The 15,944-nt window shown below is 52.3% G+C and overlaps 5 protein-coding genes and 1 pseudogene across 6 annotated transcripts; 4 read left to right on the top strand and 2 right to left on the bottom strand.

Annotated features, from left to right (window-relative positions):
• Positions 1-639: 639 nt before the first annotated feature.
• Positions 640-1,616, top strand: GMORB2_6826 (solute carrier family 25, member 34/35; the record flags this gene model as incomplete). Its single annotated transcript, XM_035468793.1, has 2 exons — positions 640-722; positions 800-1,616. 2 exons carry the CDS (start codon positions 640-642, stop codon positions 1,614-1,616), a joined length of 900 nt encoding a protein of 299 aa, XP_035321927.1.
• A 363-nt stretch (positions 1,617-1,979) lies between these two features.
• On the bottom strand, positions 1,980-3,260 carry GMORB2_6825 (cytoplasmic tRNA 2-thiolation protein 2; the record flags this gene model as incomplete). Its single annotated transcript, XM_035468792.1, has 2 exons — positions 1,980-3,063; positions 3,172-3,260. The coding sequence occupies 2 exons, from the start codon at positions 3,258-3,260 to the stop codon at positions 1,980-1,982; spliced, it is 1,173 nt and encodes a 390-aa protein (XP_035321926.1).
• Positions 3,261-5,604: 2,344 nt separating this feature from the next.
• GMORB2_6824 (PH domain) lies at positions 5,605-6,870 on the top strand (the record flags this gene model as incomplete). Its single annotated transcript, XM_035468791.1, has 2 exons — positions 5,605-5,832; positions 5,926-6,870. 2 exons carry the CDS (start codon positions 5,605-5,607, stop codon positions 6,868-6,870), a joined length of 1,173 nt encoding a protein of 390 aa, XP_035321925.1.
• Positions 6,871-8,115: 1,245 nt separating this feature from the next.
• Positions 8,116-8,723, top strand: GMORB2_6823 (annotated as a pseudogene). Its single transcript has one exon. Coding segments are annotated over exon 1 (483 nt in total).
• A 265-nt stretch (positions 8,724-8,988) lies between these two features.
• On the bottom strand, positions 8,989-10,231 carry GMORB2_6822 (uncharacterized protein; the record flags this gene model as incomplete). The annotated part of the gene is made up of 3 exons (XM_035468790.1): positions 8,989-9,861; positions 9,919-10,059; positions 10,166-10,231. The coding sequence occupies 3 exons, from the start codon at positions 10,229-10,231 to the stop codon at positions 8,989-8,991; spliced, it is 1,080 nt and encodes a 359-aa protein (XP_035321924.1).
• A 1,998-nt stretch (positions 10,232-12,229) lies between these two features.
• Positions 12,230-14,136, top strand: GMORB2_6821 (nucleolysin TIA-1/TIAR; the record flags this gene model as incomplete). The annotated part of the gene is made up of 5 exons (XM_035468789.1): positions 12,230-12,607; positions 12,690-12,785; positions 12,898-13,545; positions 13,640-13,760; positions 13,913-14,136. 5 exons carry the CDS (start codon positions 12,230-12,232, stop codon positions 14,134-14,136), a joined length of 1,467 nt encoding a protein of 488 aa, XP_035321923.1.
• Between the last annotated feature and the right edge of the window lie 1,808 nt (positions 14,137-15,944).

Raw genomic sequence — 15,944 nt, 5'->3', positions numbered from 1 at the left:
AGATACTCCCAAAGGGCCGAAAGAAAGTGGACCGAGTCCAACCAATCCTGTGGATCCAATTCGTGTTTTTTTTTCTTTTTTTTTTTTCACGTCCGACTTCGGGCTGAGAAACGTTGCGCTGCTAAAGTGTTTCGTCTCGTCTTGCTTCACCCTTTTTTCTTCTCATTCTACCTGCTTGTACTGTTACTACTATATTTTCCCTATTATTTCACTATCGAGCTATTCCCGGTTCGGACATAGATATATTTCCTCTCTCCCTCTGTCTCTGCCCTTTCCCTTTCTTCTCTTGTTGATTCATATCGTATAGTACTGAACCATCGTCTCCGTACGTCCTGTTCCGCGTCATTTTAACAATCCCCCACTGACCTGGTAGCTTGCTGACCAAACCCACTATCCAGGTGTGTGCGTGTGCCGTGGATCGATCGGGGGAGTCTCTGTCGGAGAAAGGGCGACGTCGACACCTTTCGTTGCTAAACCTCCCTCTCTTCCGGCTTTGGCGACGACTACAGGCCGATCCCGACCAAATATTTCAAACAGACAAATAATACAAGAAAGCGAGGGGTGTAATGGCGACTACATTGGGGTACGAGGCGTCCTCCTCTCTCCCTTTGGCAACATGCCGAAATTGACGAATGATGCATGAACAGCGCCTTCATCGGCGGCGGCCTCGCTGCGTGTGGTGCCGTCACGGCCACGCATCCCTTCGAGACGGTTAAGATCCGGTAAGAGCTCCTCATCCCTCACCATCTTTGTGCCTGACCGCATTCCCCCCGGCTGACTTCCCTCCCCACACCTGCAGCATGCAGTTGCAAGGCGAGCTCCAGCTCAAGGGCAACCAACCGTTGCATTACCGTGGCCCTCTGCACGGGGTGGGCGTGATCCTCCGACACGAGGGCGTGCGCGCCATCTACCGCGGCCTCGGCTGCGCCTACGTCTATCAGATGGTGCTGAACGGGTGCCGGCTGGGCTTCTACGAGCCGATGCGCGGCCGCATGTCTCGCCTCTTCTACGGCACGGAGAAGGTGCAGAGCCTGCCCATCAACATGTTCTGCGGCGCGGGGTCGGGTATCATCGGCGCGGCCGCCGGGTCGCCCTTCTTCCTCGTCAAGACGCGCCTGCAGAGCTTCTCGGCCTCGCTGCCCGTCGGCACTCAGCACCAGTACCGCAATGCCGTCGACGGCCTCTTGCAGATCTATCGCGGTGAGGGCATCCGCGGCCTGTACCGCGGTGTTGGCGCCGCCATGATCCGCACCGGCTTTGGCTCCTCCGTCCAGCTGCCCACCTACTTCTTCGCCAAGAGGCGCCTCATGCGCCACGCCGGTATGGAGGAAGGTCCCGCCCTCCACCTCTCCAGCAGCGCCATCAGCGGCTTCGTCGTCTGCTGCTTCATGCACCCCCCCGACACCATCATGTCCCGCATGTACAACCAGACCGGTAACCTGTACAAGGGCGTCTTCGACTGCTTCGCCAAGACGATCCGCACCGAGGGCGTCCTCGCTATTTACAAGGGCTTCCTGCCTCACCTCGCCCGCATCCTCCCCCACACCGTCCTCACACTCTCCCTAGCCGAGCAGACCAACAAGCTTATGCGCAAGGTCGAGAGCTTGGTTCTCTAAATATTCCTCCATTTGTTCTTTGAACCCTCCCCCCAAATCTACCCTTACCATTGGGATGGGAATCTTACAACTTAAAAAAAAAAATGTATATAACAATGCTTTTTTCTTCTCCTCTGTCTTTAATTTGGAAAGGAACGAAGGCACAAGAATAGAAATGAGAGGTGCAAAGTGCAAAAAGGAAAAAGGGAATAAAAAGTTGACGAAGTGGGTAACGTCTTGTATATTCATCAGGGTATTCTTGAAGCATCTTCTTTTTATCTTATTCGTCATTCGTGATTATCCTTTTTGTGTTGGATGCATCATCAGATAGAGAGAGAGCAGAGGCTGCTGTGCTCTATGCACACTGTTCTATGATCTACATCCTCAGCACCCGTAAACAGACCTCTTGCACCCATAGCACAGACGATTCGGATGACTCTCTTCGTCCGCGCCAGTAGTTCCCATCTCGCCGGCCCATCGCGAGTCACCGTGCTGATCGAGCGTGACGCTACACAACCCGCACAGCGTCTGTCCGCGCACCCTGTCAAGTTTGCCGGTGGTACGTACGACGTTGGCTACGATGCCCGAGTAGGGTTCCTCGACGGACTCAAAGTACCGCCTCATGACGTCGTCGATACTCGTATCTTTGTGGGAGACAACGGCAGAGGAAGAGCCGTCGCCGCCGTATGCTTTGGCTTCCTCGACGACGGCGGCCAGCGACGGCACAAGCGACACGTACGTCGTCACCTCACCGGAAAAGGTCTCGCGGAGGGGGTAGTGTACGTGATAAGTAACGACCTCGTTGCCCCCACTGCCCCCTGTCTTCGTCGTGAGTGTGCATGGCCCGTCGTTGACCTGCCAGGGGACTGAGAAGCCCCGGCCGTTGGCGACCTCAGACATGGTCAGGGCAGCTAGAGCGGTGGTGTTGTGTCCCAGGAGGAGGGCGGCGTAGTCGCGCGTGGTCCCGATATGGATGAGTAGGTGGCGCACGAGATGGCGCATGACGTCTACCTTTGCCGTGAGCGAGGGCAGAGAGTCAAACATGGACCGGAGACGTGCTGCCACTCGTCCCCCGGGTGGCAGGCCAGGTAGAGCCGACCAGTCCACGGTGGGGACATTCAGAACCTGGGTGAGCGGGACGCACTCGAACGCAACGTGGGGGAAGGCCCCTGAGTATCGGGACAGTAGACGACGGGCCGGTGATGATGAGGTCGAGTCAGAGTCGGAGTTGTGGTCTAGGTCTGTGTCCACATGGACTACGAGGACCTCGAACGGCGATGCGGACTTCTTGCTCGCTTGGAAGCGCGCCTGCTCGTCTAGCAGGCAGGCTAGGGCACTCGAGGACTTGCCGAACGACAGGCCGGCGACGTACCGTCGGGGCTCTAGCTGGGTGGATGTGCGTGTCTCGTGGTGGAGGTAGCCGAAGCGCTTAGCCACCTTGATCTCAATGTAGTTGAGGAAGCATTTTCTGGAGGGTGTTTGTGTCTCAGTATATGGTAAAAGAAAAAAAAACATCGTCCTCAATCCAAACTGCGGCAAATAGAGGAGTAGACCTGATAGGATAATCTTGACTTACGTGCAGCTTGGGGCATGCCGGAGGGTCAAGGGTGCGTCTTCTGCCTTGCATCGTCTACAGGGCTTCTTTGTATCTGGGGGGGCTGTCATAGCGATGGCGGGGCGTTTTATATGCTCACGGGAACGGTTGAATAGTGGCCTAGAAGGGTATATGGTATATATCCTTATGAATATATGTCTTTCAAATGTCGTCGGGCTGGCGGTGGCTGATGAAACGAATTTTAACTCATGGCTTAGTGAGAGTTGGAGATGTTTTCGTGGGGCGTAAACCAAGAGGCGCTACTACTACTACTGCCACTACTCTACTACCACTACTACTACAATCTACTTGACATAGAATACAAGGCCTTGATTGAAATAGTAGAAAAAGTAGTGATAAGCGCCTACTCATCTACTAATTGAAGAAGAAAAAAAATGCATGGTAGTAGTAAGGAGAACAGAATAAATTTCCGTGGGGCTTAAAAAAAACGGGCTTGACCGGGGTTTGAACCCGGGACCTCGCACAAAAGCCTTTTACAAGCTTGGGATAAACTCCAGGAAAAGGAACCCGAAGCACGAATCATACCACTAGACCATCAAGCCAGTACATTCACGGAACAGAATGGAGGCGTAGGCCAGTGATAACGGGTCCAAAGTTGGAGCAGAGTACTACTCGATGGGTGCATGAGGCATGAAGCTGTCGCTAGTATGTACGGCGTAATACTACTGTCTGTCGTATTACCTATTCCCCGTAATACAGAGGCTATAATACGGAAGTTGACTGTATTATATTATTATTAAATCCGAGCGGAGTATATATACCGAATGCAGAGTCTACGAGTACATAGATCTACGGCTGACCAGTATTATTGCACCATGTTCCGTTGTCCACAACTGCCCTGCCACTGCCATTCTGCTGTGCATATTACAGGGGCTAGTGGCCATGGATGGCAGTCACTGGGTGCCCGTACGAGGCCTGTGACTCCATGGATGAGACGAACGTTGTGCAGCTCACTGTATAACTGTTAGGCAGCACGGGATATCCATAGCAGTTTGGCACTGTGACAGTGTCATCATTTTATGCTAGTGTACCTGTACTTGCACATGTATATGTAGCTACTTGTGGAGTCTATCATCTGGCGGTTTTAAACCGTCATGACGTCAACGCAAACTGGAGAGTTCGGTCTGAGTACTCACGGCATTCGGTTAAGTTTGTGCGTATCTGTACGAGAATGCATGTAAAATGAGATGTAAAGGTACACCCAGAACCATCTATCTCTATCTTAGACTCTACAACGAGTCAGGAGTCACGGGTCAAAGCAGGGACGTCCGTATTCATCATGATAATGCAAGACATGGGAGTGGTGACCGGAAACAGACCTGCTTCTGCGGCCCCCTCCCCCCCCCCCCCCACATGCAACTCGCTCACCTAATATGTTGCATCAGCGTTACAGAGCTTGACTACCGAACTTATCCAGCGCTTCATCAGTGATCCATTGGTCCTGGATCACCTACAGTTGCAGGATACCTACGACGTCAACGGGCTGTCTGCCTGGCGGATGCCTACAGCCTACAGCCCACTGGCCTGGAGACTACTCGTGCAGCTTACAGTACCCGGTACGTGTGCAAGCCACGGGCCAGACTACGGAGTATCAAAGCGTATATATACCTGACCGACTTATTAATACAGGGCCTCGCCCCAGCATGGTTCCACAGGGAGAATCCACTTCTTGTTACTGAAACCAGACCCCTTTTACCCTTGGAACAAGCAGTATTGAACCCGAGTGGTAATAATATTAGTATTAATAAATTATTACTCGTGGGATTGGTAAATGCTGCTTGCTGTCAAGTCGTACGAGCGTTGCTAGTAACCGAGCATTGTTACCAGGTACATACTATGGAATATCACTGCTACATGTATTAGGCAAGAAGTCCCATCCTGACCTGTGCTGCTCATACTGTACGAGTATATACTCCTTCCTACCTACAGATTACAGGCTACCAGGAACCTGCCTGACCTTGCCGCCCTGCTACATCGCGTTTGGGACTCGGAACCTCCTCTCCTCTCCCTCCTCCCGTCCCTCCCGTCCATCCCATCTCTGTTCCTCTCGACATCTTCGTTCAGACAACAAACGTCAACAGAATATAACCATTCCCAAGAGAAACCAAGATTAAAGAAAAAATAAAAAAAAATAAAAACTCGAAAAAAAACTCCTCTCCTTCGCACCGCCACCGAGGTGATGCTGTCGACTACCACTTCCACTGCTCAAGCTCCTCGCTGCTGCACCTCCGTCATCGCCTACTACCCCTTGCGCCCCCCAACTTTTTCCCACCATCGCCACCACCATCATCACCATCGTACCACGACTACTACGTCAGCCCGCAGCTGATCCCTAACACGCACGCACATACACATCGCACAGCGTGCGGAATCCACACAACGCATACACGCACCATGGCTCAGATCCAGGTCCAGCGTCCAGTCGAACCAGCCATGTCGTCGTCTGCACCCAAGCTCATCTCCTCCCAACCACCACCACCCTCCGAGGCGCCAGCACCGGCCAACGCTGCCAACCCCCGCGACCTGGTGGGCAACTCCGGGCCCGTAAGCCAAAATGGCTGCTTCGAGACGGATCGAGTCCTCAAGAGTGGCCATGTCCTACGACGTACGCGAAAGACTAGGGTTGGTAGCCACCCGGCCCCCCTCACTTACCGGAGGAGAAGATGATTGAGGATGAAGAAGCTAATACGTGTGTGTGTTTGTGTGTATGTACAGGCCTGGAAATCAATCTACCTCGTCCTCCGTCCCGACCGACTCTCGATATACAAGACGGACAAGGAGGACAAGCTCCGCCACCAAATCTACCTATCTGACCTGACGGCCGTCGCCTTCCTCAAGGACCCTAAACAGAAGCGCCAAAACATGTTTGGCCTCTTCTCCCCCTCGCGCAACTACCATCTCCAGGCCAACTCCGCCCAAGACGTCAGGTCGTGGGTCGACCTGATCCGCCGCGAGGCTCGTATAGAGGAGGAAGAGGAGGAAATGTTCCTGGCGGGTCCCGCATCGGGGTCCCGTACGTCTAGCGGAGGGCTGGCCGAGGGTCTATCCAGCTCCCCCGAGGCCGCTCACGCCGGCGCCCTGCCCGCACCGCCAGCCGGCTGGCGCAGGTCGACGCATTTCGAGTCATCCGGCCTGTCGGGCAACGAGCTCATGTCCCACTCGGACATGTCGGACAGCGAGCAGCGCGGCGGGGCCCCCGGCGCATCCCGGGAGAGCCTAACGCTGGGGGGCGCGCAGAAGCAGCAGCGGTCGACGGCCGTGGAGCAGTGGAGCGCGATGGCGGCGACCAACAACTTCGAAAACGACCCGGACCGCATCATCTGGCACGGCTGGCTGTATATGGTGCGGCCTAAGGGCGCGGTGCGCAAGTGGCGGCACCTGTGGGCGGTACTGCGGCCACGTAACCTGATCCTCTACAAGGACGAGTCCGAATACACGGCCCAGCACATCATCGACCTCTCGGCCATTGTCAACGTTGTCGACATCGACCCCGTCAGCCGCAGCAAGGCTCACTGCCTGCAGATCATCACCGAGGAGAAGAGCCACCGGCTTGCCATGCACGACGAGGAGTCGTTGGTCCAGTGCATCGGTGCCTTCAAGAGCCTCCTCGCCAAGAGGAGGGAGCTAGAGGCCAGAGCTGCCGCCTCTGCTAATCCTTAGAGTGTGTGCACCATCACCACTTTCCTCCTTCTCCCGCCATGACGACTTACGACAAAGAAAATCAAAGATTTATTCATAATAGTATCCAAACCCCGCAACGCGCTCCTCAGCTTCAATTTTTTTTTAATACATTTTATTTCTTCCTGTCATTCCCTCCCCTGTTTCATCGGAGTGTTCTACTTCCATATCTTGCAGAGTATAGTCTTATCAGCCGGAGTTACATAGCAATTCTTGCATCTCTTTTGTTTGGAGGAAGGAAGAGAGTCGACGCTTTACACAGTAACAGACAACCATGTATATACTATATGGCTCATTATTTAATTCCCACGATGTATTCGCAGTCTTGTACGCTACAAGTACGAGTACAGGTACTAATTTCATGTTGACAAACTAAAGATCAAGCCACACGGTCCATTGCATCATCTCTAGTTGACAACCCACCTACTATCTATACCGTATCGTATTGTGGCACCCAACTTGCATATTAAGCAGTTAGGAGCTGCTGCCACACATTCACATCTATAAATAGCCTTATAGATAGATTTCCTTCCTTTCCATAGAATTGAGTACTCAGGCATACATATATAGACCTAGGGCATATATATAGGTAGAGACCGCTATATTAGCGTCTACGGGTCATCGTGTGTTGTCTACTGGAAGCACAGTATGATCGTGTTGCAACTCCTCCCGTCTTACGGCAGTCAAGATCACTCACTACTCGGTTCAAGTATCCTTTGTGATACTTGGTGCTACCAGTAGCCATGACGACCCCGGATCCACTCTCAGGCACAGGCTTGGCTGATCAACTTGACAACCCAGTCTAAAAGCGCCGCGCATCGTGGCATGGAAATATCAACCAGTAGTGCTATTTATTCTATGGATATTTGTAGGATGGTATCATACTGTTCGTTCTCGTGCTATTACCACCACCAATACTACTACTACTACTACTACTACTACTACTACTACTACTAATAGTAGTAATAAACCTCCTGCCCCGTGGCCAGCCCTCCAAGGCTCTTTCTCACCCCCTCATTTATCACATGGACTTTGCTTATCGGAGAACAGCAACAATTCGAGGTGCACGCACACCTCCGGTGTTTGAGGCAGTGAACCCTTTGTTTTCGCAGTTGGGTCTGAAAGTATACAAACCCGAGAAGAAAGAAAAGAAATGGAAAATCATCTTCTATTATGATTTCTAAATATTACCCCTTCGTTGCTTTCACCACTCTGAGCAAACCCATCATGATAACTATACCAGCTCAAGCATTGGCTTTCATCCGCCTCCTCGTGGGCACCTTGCTTAGCGAGAAATCTCGTGTGCCTCTCAGGTCAGTGGGACGATGGATCGTCAACACAGACTTTCAGCGCGTCAAGCTTTGTTGCATCCGCTGGTCTGACTACACAGAGGCCAATATCCCCGAGGGGCTGAGCAAGCACAGTCTAGATCACATTACCGACTGGGTGGGCAACGCTGGCTTTAACGGCGTCCGCCTCACCTTCTCCATCGACAAGGCCCTAGACCCGCATATAGCTGTCGAGGATTCATTCCGCAAGGGTGCCTCGGATAGGGATGTCGACGAGGTCGCTGTCAAGAAATAGTACGACAGCGCTATTGTGTTGAACCCCCTCCTCGCTAACTCATCACACGTCGAGGTCTTTGACAAGTCTGGGCCGCTCTGTGGGATCACGGCGTCATAACCTTTCTCGACAACCATGTCAGCAGGGCCAAGTGGTGCTACAGCTTCGATGACGGTAACGGTTGGTCAAAGGAAGAACCAGGGTATCTGACCGCCAGCAGCAAGTACTTCATCACTGACGACTGGTTGGACGGACTCAAAAGCCATGGCTAAGTGGACCGTGAACCGCCCGGGATCTGCCGGCCTGTCGCTGCGCCTTTGCCGCCGCCCAGTGGTTGGAGAGGATGCCAGATGCTTCCCAAATCGTCCACGCAGCAAACCCCCGACCTTCTCGTTTCCATTGGCGACCTTGACGCTGGGCAAAAAAAAAATATAAGAAAAAAGCTGTAGGCAGCTTGCAGTGAAACGTAATCAATTCCAGTCGTTATAGTGCTTGGTGCAAAGGACACGAGCCCAACTCCCCAAGAAATGAAGCAGCCTAAGCGTCATCTGTCTTATCGAGGTTGAAAAAATCTGCGTCAAACTGACCATGCTCCATGGTGTTATCCAAATTTTGCTCATGACTGTTCATAAGATCGTCAAATGAGTTGCCGTCGTCCATGCTGAAGTCAAAGTCGGTTCCGTCTGCCGCGCCAAAGTCCATGTTGTCCATGTTGTCCATGCTTAGGCCGTCGAAGTTGGGAGCACCCAAGTCTGTCTGGTTATTTTCCTGCTGCTGCTGCTGCTGCTGCTGCTGATCCCCAGAGGGCACATCGAGAGGGCCTTGATTGGCAGGTTGCTCTGTGGATGTCTGAGGAAGGAGGTTGTCCAGCGAGCCGGCGGCATCGTTTGCATTGCCAGCCGGTACCAGGTTGGCGAGATCGAACGACTCGCCCTGGTCCTGGCCCATATGTTGGTCACCCTGGCCTCTACTTTCCGGTGCTGCTAGGGAGAACTCCATGTTGGTAAATGTCAGGTCTGACTCAGAGGGCCCAGGTGCTGATACGCCAGCTACAACATCAGACGGCTTTACATCAGCGTCGGTCTTTTCCGTGGGACCAACGGAGCCATTCTCAGACTTGACGGCGTTCTGGTCTTCCGGTTTGGGCTCAGTCCCGTCTGTGGCATCAGCAGTTCCCTCCATGCTCATTCCCATGCCCATATCGGGAAAAGGTGCCAAAGCCTTGCTCTCGGCTCCGAAGCTAGACGTCTGGTCCCCACCTTCAGCCTTAAAGGTTGGTGAAGATTTCAACTCGATAACCATGGGGGGTTTGGACTGGGTCTCGACAGGTTGCGGGACCTCGGCAGATGCGTTTGCCTTGCTGTCTCGCAGACGCTCCAGATCGCGAAGCATGATAGACTTGGCGCGAATCTGCATTACGCTAGGTTAGCTATATGGTCGTCAATTAAAAATTGCAAATCGTCTCACAATTTCGTGCTCCATGCCATCGAGAGCGTAACTGAAAGTTTGCAAGGTCTCGGGGATCTTGAAGTGTGTAGGTGCCAGACTGGGGTACTGGCCCGGGGTGTCCTGGCGCGAGGCATGAAGGGCCTTGCCAGTCTTGATCAGCTAGACGAGGGGAGTAGTCATCAGTTAAGACTATTCCTTAGGACTATTCAAGGTGCAGTGAAATGGCTAAGAGATGAGGCTGATGAAGGAGGGGCATCAGACTTACCACATCGTTGAACATGTCTTGAAGAACATCAAGCGAGTCCATGGAGGAAGTCTGTATTGGCGCCATGGCTCGGGTAGGTAGCGGGTGAAACAATGAACTGAGAGGCGGGGAACTGGCCGTCGTCACCCAAGGCTTGCGACGACGCTTCAAAGAGGTTTGTGTACGTGGATTGTTGATAAAGGCGCGGGCTGTTTGCTTGTATGTGACTTGGAGGTGAGTGAAAGGTGTGAGATTATGATGCAGAGGGCGGCTGTAAGTATGGGAGTGTGACTTGGAGTGCTGAGGGTAGCCTGAAGAGAGCGTGGAGGATGTGCGCAGGGAGTGAAGGATTCAGCCACGGCCTTCCAGCCATTGACCTCCAATTTTGTTTCATTACATAATATGAAGTACCGTGCGATTCTGAGTTGATACAGTAATATATTGTTGGAGATGGGCGGTCAGCACAGTACAGCCTGACGGACGCTAGACACTACTCATGTGGTGGTGCACTTTTTACCTGTGTTTTACTGTTTATTAGTACCATTATACTCCGTAGGTATAGTAATGCAATGATATAGTGATAAAACAATGAAAACAATGTTCTCATTTGAGCAGTCCTTTACCTGTACACTCTACGACTCACTGGAAATCAAAGGGTTGTTGAGGTTGCCTTGACAGTATTCGCACGTGATGCTGCTGATTGCTTCCATGCTCCCGTTGTGCGATATCACCGCTAGAAGCACTATGAGATTAGCGCGCCAGTAGCGGCAGTAGTGGCAGTCAATATTACTCGTACCATTGCGAGTACAATGAGCATTCATAACCGCGGGTCGTACCACTAGGTAGGAACGTATTGGTGATTCGCGCCTACCCCAACCCACTATGGGCTGCACAGTGTGCTGAGTTACCCAACAGGGTAATTTCCCGCATTTTTGCCGCTGTTAATACTGCGGTGGTGATATCAATACTATTCTGTGACGTGTAATGGCATAAGGCAGTAGCTATGAAGCTCCGACGTAATCATGTTCCTAACATGACCCCTACAACTATTACTAGAGTAGTCTGGAGTGTTGGTATCTACAACAGCACATACAGAGATTGCTAATAATAGTATTAGCTCAGTAGTATGCCTGATATCGAAAATGTCCGCCAAATGTGAATACATGGCTCCATTTACTAGACTAGGAAAAAAAGAAGAAAAAAATGACCCCTCCGGTAACGCTGAATTATGATTTATTATAGTTGCTATTTCCTTCCAACTCGTACCGTGGAAGGCTCCCGCTGATCGTAGACTCCCCTCTCAGTGTGCAATCACATCTGGCGTGCCACCAGGTTAAATGACTGGCCAGAGCTAGCCAATCACACATTTGACAGAAAAGGGCGGTCTATTCGTTGGGTTGGCTTTGGCATCTCCTCTCCCCCAAACGCCCCAAACAGGGCCCCCTCACTGTGTATTTTACTCCACCCAAAGCTGTGTTTTTTTTTTGCCCATTCCCTCGACCTGCTGTAGAATTGGCATCTCTTCTATTTTCTTTTTAGTCTTTGACACAACATTTGAACAGCGGCTGTTGCGATTTCGGGATCAGGTTCTTTGCGTTTCTGTTTCCTTTACCGTCTGTTCTCCTTTACTGCTCCTGTCGTCGTCTTCTTCTACTCTTCTTTCCCCTCCCCCCTTCCCCTCCTTTCCCCCTTCTTCTATTCCATTCCCGTCTTCTTCAGTCTCTCACATCCTGCTCTCAGCGTGTCTTCTCCCGCCTAGTTTCTTGAGTCCCTGCTGCAAGACAGAAAAGCCCATCCCCTCCCCCCTCTGCGGCTGTGGAAACCTCCAAGAAAAAGATCAACGACTTGTTTCTCTTTTCCCTTCCTCTTTTTTTTCCCCATCGATCCTTCTTATTTGGATTGCGTCGTGTGTGTGGCCTTTCTCGGCAGAGAAGAGAGCTAATTAATACCCGACGCTCTCTCATCAACCCCTCCTCTTCCCTCTGGACCAGCTCCTATCAAATCTGGTGGTCCTTGTTTCCATTTGATCCATCAACCGCCTCCTCTTTCCTTCACGTTTCTCTTCTTTCAAAAGAACCCAGAATCATGGACGACTCCACTGCTTCCGCCAACGCAGCCCAGCTCCCCTCTGCTCCCGCTCAGCAGAATGCTGGTGCTGCTCCCGGCTTTGAGGCGGGGCAGAATGGTCAGGCTGGTGGCGCATCGCATCTGCCGCCGCCGCCGCTGCACATCCCCCAGAACACGAACCCGATCCCCACGGCCATCACCTCGCCGCGGTCCGGTGACCAGGGAGGCATCATGTCCCCCACCAGCGCCGGCGGTTTTCGTCGGGCTGCTCCCGAGCCTAACAAGCGGGCGCTCTACATCGGTGGGCTGGATCAGCGCGTCACTGAAGATGTCCTGAGACAAATCTTTGAAACTACAGGCCACGTTCAGAACGTCAAGATTATTCCCGACAAGAATGTGAGTAAAGACACTACCCCGCATCCACCCATTACCTGCCAAATGACTATATGTGCTAACAAATGGGCGTACGTGTCCCCAGGCCAAGGGCTTCAACTACGGATTTGTCGAATACGACGACCCTGGTGCGGCTGAGCGCGCCATGCAGACGCTTAACGGACGTCGTGTTCACCAATCGGTAACTAAATACTCAATTCCCAATACTCGATACTCTCGAGAATAGTCCACCCTCCCCGCACAAAGGGGCATATATACATGGCAGGGCTAATGTGTTGTCCAAACAAATACAGGAGATCCGCGTCAACTGGGCCTACCAGTCTAACGCCACCGGCAAAGAAGATACGTCGGGCCACTTCCACATCTTTGTTGGTGACCTGTCCAACGAGGTCAACGACGAGGTGCTCACCCAGGCCTTTTCCGCCTTTGGTTCCGTTTCCGAGGCCCGTGTCATGTGGGACATGAAGACGGGCCGATCGCGTGGCTACGGATTCGTCGCTTTCCGCGACCGCCCCGAGGCCGAGAAGGCCCTGAGCTCCATGGACGGCGAGTGGCTCGGATCCCGTGCCATCCGCTGCAACTGGGCCAACCAGAAGGGTCAGCCGTCGATGGCGCAGCAGCAGGCGATGCAGGCTATGGGCCTGACGCCCACCACGCCCTTTGGCCACCACCAGTTCCCCTCACACGGCGTAGCCAGCTACGAGGTTATCCTAGGCCAGACCCCCTCCTGGCAGACAACATGCTACGTCGGCAACCTGACGCCCTACACGACCCCTCACGACGTGGTGCCTCTGTTCCAGAACTTTGGTTTCGTCCAGGAGTCGCGCTTCCACGCCGATCGCGGTTTTGCCTTTATTAAGATGGACTCGCACGAGAATGCGGCCATGGGCATCTGCCAGATGAACGGGTACAATGTCAACGGCAGGCCCCTCAAGTGCAGCGTATGTTGAACCACCACACTTCTCCCCTCCTCCCTCTTCTGCCACAGTACAGTGCCACATGTTTGTACAATCGCTAACACCACTCAATCAACAGTGGGGCAAGGACAAGACGCCTACGGCTCAGGGCTTCGACCCGTCTCAGCAGTACAGCCCTCAGAGCGCCCAGACTCCCGGCGCCTTTGCCGGCACGCCCACGTTTTACCCGCAGTACGGCGGTTAGTTTGGACCCCCTCTCGCCCGGGTCGTCGTGGCCCCCGAAAAAAAAAAGATGGAGGCGCAAAAAATTTTTGAAAAAAAAAAGACTGCGGCGAAAACACACAGAAAAAGAACGAAACAGCTACTGACGAATTATGGCGCGCGACGGTAGCCCAATACGGCGGTCAGCAGGGTAACTTTGGGGCGCCTCCGACTGGCTCCCCGGCCGGATTCGCCGGCTCTCCGATGGGCTACGCGCCTCCTCAGAGCGCGGGTGGCTTTGGCCGCGGACAGCAGCAGCAAGTTCCTCCGCAAGGACAGTGGTCCCAGCAGCAGCAGGCTGGACCCGGACCTGGGCAAAACTTCAACAATGGATTCGCCGGTTACCAATCGTAGGATGGCAAGGGCCGGCGTACCGTTGGAGGAAGAGGCAACCTGGGAAACTCGCGGTCCCGCAGGTTGTTTGCCCACTAGTTTGCCATATCGACTGAGGAAGCTGTCTTTGTCAGCTTGTGAAGAGTTGTTTTCTCAACTCGCCTTGTCTTGTCAACTTAAGAGTCTTCATTTTCTAACTTTTTTCCTTGCCGCTTTTTTTCTTGTTCATCTCTCTCTGTCTCTCTCTACTCTGTTCATTTTCAGACAAAAAAAATATCTCCTCGTTTTTTCCCTCTTTCTTTTTTTCCATGTTACTAAGGGTCTTTGACTCTTGTTATGATTGTCATGACCCTTTCTTCTTTTTTCCCGTCAGATCTCTTCTATCTCTATTTTCCAACTCTTTTCAACTCTTTTTTTCTAAATTGTCATGAGCTTCACCTGCTCGCTCTCCTGAGCCGTTTCCTCCCCCTTTCTTTGGCTCACATTGCTTCTGCCTTTTCTTCCTCCCTTTTTTCCATTTCCGTGATTTGCTTACTTGCGCGACGCAAAAAGAACTTAACCAGCCTTTGATTTAACCTCGAGAGTCCTATGTATTTCCTCTCAAGGACGACAGAGCAGAGATGAAATGAATGTACGGCCGCAGAATTTTCATCAGGATACCACTTTGTTATGTTGTCACTTTACACTCATCCGACTCGTTTTCTTGTCTTCAGCCGCTTTCCTCTCGCTTTTTTATGCGCTATCTCCTTTTCAATTACGACGAAGGACTGTTATACGAATTTTATTACTTGGTATTGGGGGGGGGGCCATTGTACGGCCATGTTGTAGAGAAAGATATGGCATAAAAGGAATATCAAAAGGCCACAACGGGTCGATTACATTACACTGATTGCACTGGAAATTAAAAGTTAGTGACTGTTGATTTCTCGTGACAGAAGGAGAGGAAAACAACTCCGACTAGCTTGACATATCGGCACGTGACGTACGTCAAGCTACTGCACTGAAGATGGCAATTTAGCAGAGCATTAGTTTAAGGTGGCAAGGCTGCCTCATGTGTGCCTAAAGTTGGGGAAGGGGTGGGAAGAAAAAAGAGTGTACGGTCGAAGTATTAGCTGTACCTTTGACGTCAATGGACATGCCTGTAGTCATACGGGGCCGGAATTAACATGTACAATGTGGATTTATGAGGCAACGAGGTACCACCATCCATGGTGTCCATAGGTCTCGTACTTCTCCATGGGCAGCATCGTCAGAAGTTCAGTAAATTAAATGTTCAATGATCCGCTGGGGCGAGGCCGGACTGCCAGGTGCTATCCATAGCAACTCCCATCTACAGGGCCTTGTCGCACCATGATAACCGCTACAGCTCCTCCACATTCAGTGAACACTCAGTAAATATATTCACCTGGGCAGCGAGCAACGCAGTAGAGATGGCCAGCAAACAGCGTGTCTCGCAGCAACGTAGCACACCACAGCGAATGCTACAGCGAACGCTACGGCGCACACTACTACCATAATACTGCACTAGCTAGAGATCCGTACCTAGCACAGGTAGTTGACCCTCCCAAGCACCAGATCCCCCCATTCCACCCGCCTCTCCTCTCTCCCTCCCTCTCTCCTCCCCTCCGCCCGTCGCCCCTTTGCTCTGCTCAGTGTCCATCGAATCTGTGCTGTTTGGCTTCTCAGGACCCTCTCTTTCGTGCAGCTGCCATTTCGCCCAATCTTTTTTCTTTTTCTCTTCCCTCCTTGGATCCCTTCCTTAGTTTCCCTTTTCGCTCACGACCCAGCACACGACGACTCGGAAACAAAAACAACCCCTCCTTCGCCTC

Source organism: Geosmithia morbida, assembly GCF_012550715.1.
Source record: "Geosmithia morbida isolate 1262 chromosome Unknown scaffold_6, whole genome shotgun sequence".
NCBI lineage: Eukaryota > Fungi > Ascomycota > Sordariomycetes > Hypocreales > Bionectriaceae > Geosmithia > Geosmithia morbida.
The sequence above is the reverse complement of the archived record's forward strand: the minus strand, read 5'-3'. Positions and strand labels throughout refer to the sequence as shown.